This window comes from Centropristis striata, chromosome 11 (assembly GCF_030273125.1).
Source record: "Centropristis striata isolate RG_2023a ecotype Rhode Island chromosome 11, C.striata_1.0, whole genome shotgun sequence".
Lineage (NCBI taxonomy): Eukaryota > Metazoa > Chordata > Actinopteri > Perciformes > Serranidae > Centropristis > Centropristis striata.
Genome location: NC_081527.1, coordinates 33,044,232 through 33,056,403, shown reverse-complemented (window position 1 = coordinate 33,056,403; position 12,172 = coordinate 33,044,232). Strand labels below are relative to the sequence as shown.

The window sequence follows — 12,172 nt, the reverse complement described above, 5'->3', positions numbered from 1 at the left end:
GAAGGTAAGCCGGCCAACACACCAAGTCTCCAGGCCAACAGACAATCAGTTTAAAAAATATTTCCCCCGTAAAGGTTGATGTTGAAGTTATTTTCCTCTGAATAATTGTTTCTATTTTGTAATCGACCCCACTTAAGAAGTAACACCTTCCTCCATTAGAGCAACAACAAGGCTTAATAATTAAATGAAATAAATGTATATAATAAGAAAATATGATGGCACAGTTTGCTTTGTATAACATTCATTTACACCTTATTCTTAAATACTTCATGTAAAACATGGCTGGGTGATAATTGAATATGATAATTTATAAGTTTTCAATTAAATCATGGTATGATGGATTCATTTAATGACATTTCATGAAACACAATAAACTGATACCAACCACAAACTAATTTAATTTCTTAAAAAATCTGACATATAGTAATACTCTCTTTAATTTTACATGAAACTGTTCATTTTTCACTAAAGTTCCTAATTACATGAGAAAATAGTCAGTACTTTTCATTTGTCACGTATTTAATTCACACATAACTATACAAATAAGGCTTTACCATGGCGTTATTTCACATATACCATTCATTTATTTTATTAACATAAAACAGAGCTGGGTGATACTACAATTCATCATCCTTCAAGTGAATCGTATTGTCTAGAAATCATATATTGAGACACAATCATGTTGTCTAAATTAATAATAACAAGCAGATGTTAACTTAAATTTCTCAAAAAAATGTTAGATGTGAAATATCATTTTAAGATTGTGGTTTTGTTTTGCCATCATACTTCACATTCAGTTCAACCCCATCAACAAACTGTCAACCTTCCAGTCACTAGGTAATTTAAACTCCATTACCCAGAATACAACAGTACATACATACAGTTCAGGACAGGGTTCTCTCTGCAGGAAATGGTGGAGAATAATATGAAAATGTCCACTTGGAACCTAAATGTCGATTTAAATACATTTTGAGTTATATTGTATTCTAACAGCAGTGTGCAGGGTTTTCTTCTTTATTCATTCATTCAGCTTTATTATTCAACTCCTGTATGTCTACACCCACCAATTCTGCTTATGGGAATACAGCGTAGTGTAGCTGAATTAAACTATCCTCTCAATCTGATTACTCTGTGTTTGTGTGAATGCATGTAAACAGCGTAGAGTGGGAATTATTTCTTGTTTTTTTCTCTCTTTTACTTCAAACTGTGATTATTTATGCACTGAAGCTCTTAAGTGAATGAGAAATACTCAGTACTTTTTATTTGTCAAATATTGAATTCACACAGGAGTATACAGAAATATTTTCCCTTTTACCATGTGGTTTACACGATCTATTTACTGAATTACCAGAAAATATGCTATATATTGAAATATATACCATTATTGAGATATGCCCTATAGTCTAAAATAACAAATCCTCCATCCTCCAAATCAGCAATGACATTGTTAAAATGCCATTAAGCCTTGCCCACAGTTTCCCCCCCTTGCTTGTCTTTGACATCCAGACTAATGACATGTTAGTGACACCCAGACAATTCATGCAGCAAATGGCCCAGGAATAGGGTTAGCCATAGGTAATCGCCCTTAAACTAGTGCCGCTGAGTGTAACTCAAGACAAAGCATTTCCTCATTAGGCCATCCTATATTGACCCTGTAACTCGATCGAGGCCATGAGGGAAACCTTGTAAAGATAGGTGTTCTGTTGTCATGACAGTTGGAAGAGAAAGCACATGGGTGCTCGTTAAAGGTCCAGCAGGCCACAGCCACAGCGTGACACCAGTAACAGAATGAGAGCATGGGAGGAAATGATGCAGTGGTGCATAAAAAACATAAAACTATGAGCTAATAATGCTGGAAAAGGCTGTTAAACACAACTGATGGAGCCTGACACTACTTATACTGCATTATATTATTCATTAATACATATTTTTGTGAATAATATGATACAATATATCCAGACTAAAGATATGGTGGTATCAGTATTGTGAAAGAAACCTAGATTTTGGATATGGTAATATCGTGTTTCCTTTCGCTGGTTTTAAAGGCTGTTTTAAAGTAAAGTGATGTAATTTTCCAAACTTACAAGACTGTTCTGTTCTATTAAAGTCATTATATTCACATGATATTACTGATGATTTTTTACCAAAAATCTCATTGTGTAAATACTTTGTGAAAGCACCAAAAGTACATGCTTACATCGCTGCAATATTGATATCAAGCATTGGTCAAAATATACATACATATATTGAGTATTTAATGCATTGACATGTCTGATTTGACAGAGAACATCTGAGCATTTAATTTGGATTCTTCATCAAATTGCTCTTAATGCAAAAGGATGGTTGTTAACCTTTTTTGACTTTACTAGAAAAAATAACTTTTGAACATTTGAAGAGTCAGAACTCTGTTTTTGTCATGATGTCGGTTAGATTTGGTTAGCTCAAAGCGATGGAATATTAAATCATCCATTTTTAATTACAACATCTTCACTTTTATTGCCCTCAGGTGCGCATAAATCACAGGATATGAAATTCATTTTGAGATACATAAATTTAGGGGACATCCCAGTGGCTCATGGGAAAAGTGTGTATCACTATGTAGTCCGGCCCTGGGGCCTTTGCTGTTTGTCTTCCCCTGTTTCTCCCCTTTGAGCTCTGTCCACGTGGCTACTAGAGTAAAACATATACACGCCTTAAAAGTTACAAAATTGTAAATCTATTGCTCATCTTATCCATGTTAGCAATGAGAAGCAAGTAGATAATGCTTGTCTGTATTGTGCAACTCTATATGATGAAACACTGTGTAAAAGCTTGTTGGACGAACTGAATTCAGGTGGATAAACTCTGAGTGGACGACATTGATTAATGAATTATTCAGAATGAGTGTTTCTGTTCTTTGCTCTTCTTTTTCACTCGAAGAAGAATCTGTAATGATTTCGATATTTTTCATGTGTTTGTGTCAGTGCTGTTGAAAAGTCCCCATTGTGATTGCTTTGAAAACCCCGAGGTGAGCGTCACGACTTCACAGTAAAATAGATAAATGACACTAGGTGGTAGCAGAGCTCCCCAGGGCAGGTGCAGATTCTGCTTCAACCTGTGCAATATCTCTCTTTCACTCCTGATTTATACACTGTATATGCAGGGCGGACACGTAGTTTCTATTGTTTACTGCAGAGTGCCAAATATTCACTCGTGAGAGAGTGAATTTGTTAAAAAAGGCTGGGTGGCTGCTTTCTTGTGTGTTTTTTAGTTTTAATTCAAGCATTTGTCTGGTTTTTATTAGTTTTAACAGTTTTATTTCCATCCTGAACATATACAACACCAGTCTTCCTATCTGTTAATCTGTATTCAGTGCTTTCCAGAGTGTCTCATGTAACTTGGTAATGGGCCCATTAGTATGAGGAAAAGGTTTGTTATGGCACGTAAGATGGAGCAATTACCTGAATCATAGCCTGCAGCAATTTCTACGCTGAAATGCAGTGGTTAAGTTAAGAGTTTCACACTGAGTGAGCATGAAAAGAGAAAAAAATGGAAATAAGATTGGAGATATTGTAGGATCACTACTTTATTTCCGTTGAATAATACAGTACAAAAATAAAACAACAAGCAATGTCAAACATTTTCTTCATCTTTTATTATTTTACAGCCCCACAGGGTCAGGGTGTGATTACTCGACAGTGTGGTGTGTTTTTTTTCCTCAATGGATGATCTCATCCCCGCAGTGGCATTGCCTGTGACCGGGGGAGATGGTTTCAGAAGTAGTTTGCCACCCTGCGGACAGACTGGATGTTGGGGTTCTCGGCCTGCCACTCCATGTGGGTGCAGTAGTTTCCTCTCTCCACAATGTACATGCGGCCACGGTAGTTGGGCTCCTCATACAGCACCCAGCTGGAAAATATAAAAAATAACGTTAAAATAATTGTATGGTAAAAACAAAAAATTTATAATTATAAGTCTTGCATGCATAAATGTATGCATTATAAGTCAGAGTATAGACGGTAAAGTTAAATATATGTCTGACAGTGTTCTTTTTGACTTGTAATGGTTAAAAGGGGACATGTTGTGCTTATTTTCAGGTTCATAGTATTTTGGGGACATGTCTAAATGCTTTAATGTTAAAAAAAAAAAAAAATCTTTTACTGTCTGTTTGAATTGACCAGTGTCCCCCTCTTCTGAAACAGTCAGTTTTAGTGCTTGTCTCTTTAAGCCCAGCCTGCTCTGATTGGTCAGCATTTCTGGATTACAGAATACAGTGTCGGGGCTCAGTTCATTCCTATGAAAGTTGCAGGTGCCCCTTTTCCAACAACATGGAACCAGTTATTTTTGTTCTCTTCAGAATTTTGAAATTCATTAATTCTTGGCACACTTTAAAAAAAAATACTTTTAATCTGTGGGCTTTGGGTAAGGTATCAAATATTTTTTTTTAGGTTAAAAGGCTCAAGTCCAAGTCAGGTAACGAGTCATTGGTGTTAAAGTCCAAGTCGAGTTGCATCAATTTTGTCAAGTCAGATCTAAAGTTATAAATAAAAAAATATTATTTTTCGGGCGAAGCAGGTTAAATTGAACTAATGGCCGTGCTGCACTGATACATACGCTCCATCTCCATAAACCTTGGTGGAGTTGACGCAGCTCTTTGTCAGGCCTCGTGCCTGCAGGAACGGACAGTCGTCACACAGCTCCACACACTGTCCTGAAAAGTTGTCTCCCTCGAACAGCTCCATCCTGTAGTGCTCTCCATGCTGGGGAGGATAATGACATGCACTCTCGCTGAGTCATTCAACTCACAGTGAAGGAACAAGGCCTCCTCCTTTATGTGACAGGTACTGTATTGCATGTACAAACACTTCTACCTATAGAATTCTAAAGGTTAAATGTTCACAGAGGACAATATGTGCTGTAGAGTACATCTACAGTGTGTCTCAAGTGCACTTAATTTATGATTTCCTTTCAGCTGATTGCATTAATGTACATGCTGACAGACTAATTCCTGCTTCATTATACACTCAAGTTATAAATTCTGACTTTGGTTGAGCTGAAAAACACATGTGCGCAAATGAGGCCACACATATGCCAGTCTGCCAGGCTGTTCTTTTTTTTTTTTTAACAACCAAATATTTGTCCGTCCCAGGGGTCTCTCCCCTCTCTCACACACACACTCCTACCATCCTGATTGGCCTGCAGGAGCCCATGTGATCGTTATGGGCATTCCAGCGCTGGAATTCGGGGTACTCTCCGTGCTCCAGAATGTACTGTTGGCCCTTGAAGTCTGGGTGGTCAAAGCAGACGAAGGCCCCGCTCTCCACACGGACAGAGTTGACCCTGTTCATGAAGCCGCGGTCCTGGAAGTTGTCGCAGTCGCTGCAGATCTCCAGCTTCCTACCAGTGAAGCATTTTCCCTCAAAGAACACGATCTGTTTTTTTTGCCACAAGAGTAAAAAGTTCAAATCTTTCTCACCTCACAGATACTTTGTATTTGCCTTTGTGATTGACATTTGTTTGTGATGCACACTTTGTCGTGGTACTCACCTTTCCTGAGTACTGAGACATTTTAGCTGTTCGGAACTAGTCACACAGTCTAAGAGTGGAAAAATTTGGACGCCCTGATATATATGGCTGACAGCGAGCGCGCTGGTATCGCGAGGCAGAGGTAACAAAAGCACAACAATGGGGGGTTTAGACATTTTGCCACATGGACAGTTTCCCTTACATGTGCCAGTGCTGATAGTGGAGTTTGGCTCTGGGGGTGCGAAACAAAAGGGTGAGAGAGATTTTGCTATGATTGGGCTTTGGGAAGGTTGGGATGGTTTGGGCTAGCCAAGTCTGGGTTGCAGAATAATATTTGGGTGGTGTCCAGGCAATGAGAGGCAAGGTGGGAAAACAAACAGAGGAGAAAAGTTTAAGCAGAGGTGAACGCACATGTATGACCCAGTGCAAACAAGTTGGGCGGGTAACTGGGAAAATGTAGAAACAATAATGTGTTCCCAATCTTCCAGTCTGATCCGGATATATCTGGATCCAGATTTGGGAAAGCACAGATAACAGGATGGAAACAGATATTTATTCCACCCAAAACTGTCAGCAACAGCTTCATATTGATAGCCACAGGTTAAAAATGCTCATTCTGTTTGAAACGTGATTGTGATTGTAGTCATTCTATAGTCGCCCCCACAGAGTCGCACCTGTGTGTTTGTGAGTGACAGGGCGGAAGAAAGAAGGTGGACTATTGTATACAATGTTTCTGTAAGGTAATAATAAGGTAGGCCTGCTGGGAGTGCTGCTTTGACACTTTTTGACCCGCCCGTGGGACCTGCCAGGCTGTGGTGGATCGAAACTGCTGCATGGAGGAGGAGGAGGAGGACTTGTTATGTGTGGGAGTAGAGACAAAAGCCTGATGTGGCAGCTGTATTTGTATTTTTCAGACCCCCATAACCTACACATATATCAAAATGAACTTGTAGTATTCATTTGTAGCCTATGTGTTCATTAAAAAAAACTTTGAACTGACCAATATACAGTCATGAAAAAAAAATATTAGACCACCCTTGTTTTCTTCAATTTAATTTCTTGTTCATTTAATGCCCTGTACAAGTAAAGGTACATTTGTTTGGACTTTAATTTTCCATAGTTTTCTTGATAATGATTTTGGTTATTATCAAGAAAACCATGGAAAATGTCTAGATATTAGCTCTTAAATTAAACTCTTATAAGCTATTTTTGTTGTTCTGATCATATTTGCACAAACAAATGTACCTTTAGTTGTACCAGGCATTAAAATGAACAAGATATTGAAGAAAACAATGGTCTTAAATTAATTGTGTAAGACAAACTCTTTAAATTTATAAAACTTTTTCCCTGACAGTTCCCTCTGACAGTTTGTAAAATAATAAAGACAGAGAGAGAATGTAAAAGGTACAGTATGTGGAGGATTTAATAATAACTTATATGCCAATATCACCAATTTGATGCTTTGAAGGCATGTCAGTTGCATTGCCAATAAATATTTTGTTAGAAATGAAACATTTGCCTGATATGAGGTGACCTGAACACAGACACAGAGACGGATGCTTTTCTTGTTTGAACTGATACAGATACAGTTACAGATAGAGTTTATATGGAGGTTGGCACAGTGAGCAGATTTCCTGATCAAAAGCAGATTTCGGTTCACTCTCGCTTCTAGTTCCTGGATCTACTTAGACATTGACTCGTGAGAAGTTCTTGCAGTTGCAACATCAAAGACCACCATGCAGGTTTTAAGGTTAGGCAGGTGGAGCAGGATACAAAACCTGTTTTAGTGTACTCTGTGACTTCATCCCCTTCTCCTCCTCCATTTACAGTGGAGATAAAACACACAATATGCAATGATTTATTGCACTTGAATGTTCAACAAGAACTGCCATTCACACAGTTCTTTTTAACTGTTGGCAAGATTACACCAAATAAAAAGTGTTGATAGAGACATTTTCTATATGTACTCTGAATGGGACTTGAGTCAAATTTATTGAAAGTAAGTTCTTTGTTCTATCTGTGCAGCATCTCTGTAAAGGCATTTACTTTAAAGTGTATTGCAGCTGATGAGAGTGCCAGTCTTTCATCCTCTTTCATTAGATTTATATGAAGTTCAAGTCAGTTCTTTGTATAAAGTCAATTCACAAGTCTGGAGCCAAGGTTAATGACAGAACACCGAGCTGAAGGTATTACAGCTCATATAGGTCAGACATTATCCACCTAAAGCAAACATACTGTGCCTTTCACTAATATCCTTATGTCTTACATCCAGCTAATGTAAATCTTTATCTGTGACAAATGCATACGTTAATATTTGCAAAACCTTCATCAATTATAGACAGTAGTGGACAAAGGGTGGGCAGCTCTCGCTCTTGCATAATGCAGGAATCTGAGCATTGGGAAACTATAACCTTTGAACACAGTGTTCCCAGGGTGAGCTAGGTGCTAAGTATATAGACTTAACAGAGATACATCACTTAATTGGACGTTACCATGACGGGACAAAGTATGAACGGGTATAAAAAGAGGGGATGTGGATGAATACATCTCAGTCATTGGCAGAACCCGAGACAGACGAATCAGCAAGGTATGTACACAGGAAACAATACCAGTTTGAGGTATCTAATAATTATTTAAACATGTTTAATAATTGAGATAAAATCAATAGTAGCTTGATTTTTTTAATCTACATATTTTCTATTAAATTTCACGGTGCATGCATGTGTTTTTGCTTAGAATTTTTGCCATTTAACTATACATTTCAAATCCGTTCCTAAAAACTGTGAGACAATCACCTTTAAGAAAAGACTTCAGAGTAAATTCTCATGGTAAAACACTGTTCAACAAGACGTGCAGTACTGCGAGTGTGAATCAAATCTGTGCTCTCTCTCTCACAGGCTGCAGAACTGAACAGAACGATGAAGTTGTTGGTCTTTGCTTTAGCCGTCGTGCTGCTGTTTACAGCTGGTGAGTCTGTCACTGATTCTCCACTGAGTAAACACAACCTCTGCTGCTGTGCAACGGAGACGTCTGCATTCCTTTTTTGTCTTCACTTTACAGGAACACAAACTCACTGACCTGTCAGACACTCAGACTGACAACAGATTTAGAAATATCCAAGACATGCAAGTTATTAACCTATCTGTCAGAGCACAGTCTCTATGGAGAATAAAAGCTGTCATAACAGAAAATAAAAGAAAAATGACTTGTTAATAAATTAATTTGCCATTAAATTAACAAATAATAACAATAAAAATAAATGCATCATTTACTTGAAAAAATTACATTAATGGCCAGTTTTGTTTAAATTTAAATTTATTTGTTTATCATTTAATTTAATAAATTCCTCTATTTTTTAAACTTTTCTAGTCATTTGTTTTTTATTTTTGAATACTTATTCATTTATTTATTTTTGCATGTATATATATATATATATATATATATATATATATATATATACAAATATACATATAATATATATATTTATATATTTATATATTTTTTATAATCATCCTTTGTGTTATCATTCCAGGATAAATTCCAGAATTTAATCAAATTTAATCAGGCCACGTAAAAGAAAAACAATGACTGAAATATTGCTGTTTGTTGTGTTCAGGTGAAGCCCTGGATTGCCACCGGTGTGTCTCCAGGCAGGCCGGAGGAGCCTGTGAGCTCAGCGTGGAGACCTGTAAACCAGGGAAGGACGCCTGCGCTGCGGCCAAGTTCCTCAGAACTCCATGTGAGTTTCTCAAGATACTGAAAATGTTCTATCAATAACAAATGCAAGAACTCAGTACATAAACCTACGGAAGCCCTGAGAAGTCTTTGTTGTTGCAGTACTCACTTCGGCCACAAGGGGCTACCGTGCACCACAACTCCATTTTCTAAATGGAACTAAAAACATGAATGTTTTTCTTCAGGTTTTAATTTCTGCATGCACTCTAGAGACAAGGCTCATATGGTGTGATGGCAAGTTATGTAATATTACTATCACGTCTTTCTTTTGGCTACAAACGTTAAAAAAGGTGTAACAATAATGTTACATAACGTGCCAACGATACAATACAAAATGTACCTTATGTTTAATGGTAGCACGCTTTGTCAAAACGAGTATTACAGCAACAAAGGAGAAAAAATTGAAGAACTCAGAAAGGCTTTCCTGCCAAACTGTTCACCAAGAAAACAAATTGAAAATGGATCCCAATAACTTTTTTTACCTCTCAGTTTTTTTTGTTTTTTTTTACCTCTCAGTGGTTCGATAAATTGTTGTCAAGGTAAAAGAAATGTGTACCAAAATAAGGCGGCTATGGGCCTCAGTGTTGATGTGACTAATTGATGTATATTTTAAAATTATAATTGCTTAGGACCCCTTGAGGCTATTAAACAAAGTCAGCTGCATGTCAAATACACACAATAAAGGCAAGTCTCTATAATAACCTATACTTTCTATTTTACTTTCTTAGATGGTCAGTACCAGAAATGCATGGCTCTGACAGACTGTGAAAATCTGAAGATGAACGCCTACATCGATATTAACTGCTGCACCGAAGACATGTGCAACACCTTTTAAAATTACTATGCGCTGGAGTGTCTTTGTGAAAGGCACTTAAACCCGATGACTCCTTCCGACTCGTGTGAATTCAGCTTCTTTTTAGAAGAACGAAATTTGCTCAGTCAATTTTTTTCCTTTGACAAATAAAATGGTTTGAAAAGGAGCAAATACCTCTTGTCGTTCTTATCCCTGAAAATCTATATCTTATTACTTTCCGACAGCCGCATCAAGTGAAAAACAAAGTCTGCGTACTTTCATCTTAAAAAAAATACAAAGAGCTAGAGGATTCATGTTCAGCAGGTTGGGTTATTGTGATGGTCTTTTCTCAAGGGTCCTAAAAAAGCTGTCAGACAACTTCAGCTCATTCAGAGCACTGCTGCTGCTGTTAGACATTTATTGAACATGAAGAAAAGCATATCACACAAGTTCTCAGGGCTTTGCACTGACTTTTGACCTCACTCAACATTTAATATTCATAAACAACATTTAAAACAAAGCCCTCAGGTGTCCATCATTTGGAGAAAAAACTCGAAACTGCTTCTACAGGACTCTGAGGTTGTGGCTTGAACAGATTTCACTGACAGTGAGCAAAAAACCCACCAGCTGTCACTACATTCACATTTTAATATCTGGTGTTGCAATGAAGTATGCAACATCACCTTTTTGTAACTGAGCCATGCACACTTCAAACCAGTGAGGAGAACAGAGGGGAAAAAGCAAAACTGAGCAGAAGATTTAAAAAAAATAAAAATAAAAAACAAACAAACATGAAAAGCCAGTATTGAACCCTCTCGGTCATTCAGTTCATCTGTTAGTGGAATGCTAATTGTTCAAAAGACAACATGGGAAAGCAGGATTTAGTTATTACTATGCAACAGACATGGAACAAAATTTCAATAAATAGAAGATTTTGATGTTCTCCATTGATTCTTTGTACTGAATCTCAAACATTTGGATCATTATTCATTGCGCTTGCATCCTACACCCTCTATAATGTATTTTACCCTCAGGGTTTCTACAGCTTTTAAGAGTAGAATTCAAGTTTGAAGCATTCATTTGTACCCACAGCAACCATGTATTCTGTCACTTGTTTATTCTAGTAGGTGTTTGTTTTGATCATGATTATTTAATTCTTGCTCATTTCCAGATTAAGGGATCAACAGAAGCTTACTTATCTAGCTATAAATGACAAGTGAATGCAAGAAAAAAACATAAATGACAAAAAGATAATTTAATTTGAATTATACTAAAATATTTTTGGTTTGCATGAGTGATTGTTGTTGAAACATCACTGCCCTACAAAGCAAAAAGGCAGTAACTACGCAGAGTGCAGAACTGAGAAAAATGACTTTAAAGTTATCCTGTAATCCAGCCATTTAGTTACTGTACAAACGACTACCATTTTTCTCCAAAACGACACACATTTGAGATAAGATGTTTTGTCACATAACAAAGGATGCCTTGAAAGTCATGAAAATGATAATAACTCATTTTTGACCAAAAATGCAGTTACTGCCTTTTTGCTTTGTAGGGCAGATCAGATCAGGTTGAAAACCAAGCATTTTTTCATTACTAGCCTTGTAAAAAATCAAGAATTCAAGAACTTGCAAGCCTTTGTATAAACCCTTTATCATTTTCAAATATGAGATTCATTCAATACTATATCTTTTAGAATTTAATATATTTTTAGAACTTAAATGCCTGCTAAAAACAAATCAGAGCTGTACCTCTCTTCAACTAATAGTAAAACTATTGTTGTGTGTTTCTGGTGTTTTGTGTATTTTAATGTACTTCCGTGCCTATAGTATATTGTGGTTTTATTACACTGAAAGCTCTAACTTATCATATCTTAACTGCATTATACAAGTGACATGGCTAAACAAGCGTTGAAGATTTTCAAGAGCTATAAACTCAATGTGCAGCACATCAGTTTCATGCTTCTGTATGGCCCCCTCCCTATGAAATAAAACAAAAATGATTGTTTGCTTATGTTTAGGAGACAAAACTCTCACCCAGTAATAATAATAAGTTATAATCAACACCCAAGCCTGGTTTACATAACCACTTTTTGCTTTAATGATTACAATCAAAAACATTTGTACAACATTTTCAACA

The 12,172-nt window shown here is 36.8% G+C and overlaps 2 protein-coding genes across 2 annotated transcripts; one reads left to right on the top strand and one right to left on the bottom strand.

Annotated features, from left to right (window-relative positions):
* Positions 1-3,752: 3,752 nt before the first annotated feature.
* LOC131980870 (gamma-crystallin N-A) lies at positions 3,753-5,547 on the bottom strand. Its single transcript, XM_059345178.1, has 4 exons — positions 5,527-5,547; positions 5,163-5,411; positions 4,594-4,739; positions 3,753-3,888 (listed from the first exon to the last, which is right to left on the bottom strand). Exons 1-4 carry the CDS (start codon positions 5,545-5,547, stop codon positions 3,753-3,755), a joined length of 552 nt encoding a protein of 183 aa, XP_059201161.1.
* Positions 5,548-8,008: 2,461 nt separating this feature from the next.
* Positions 8,009-10,225, top strand: ly97.3 (lymphocyte antigen 97, tandem duplicate 3). The gene is made up of 4 exons (XM_059345038.1): positions 8,009-8,092; positions 8,403-8,472; positions 9,122-9,244; positions 9,969-10,225. The coding sequence occupies exons 2-4, from the start codon at positions 8,424-8,426 to the stop codon at positions 10,073-10,075; spliced, it is 279 nt and encodes a 92-aa protein (XP_059201021.1). The 5' UTR covers positions 8,009-8,092; positions 8,403-8,423; the 3' UTR covers positions 10,076-10,225.
* Positions 10,226-12,172: the final 1,947 nt, after the last annotated feature.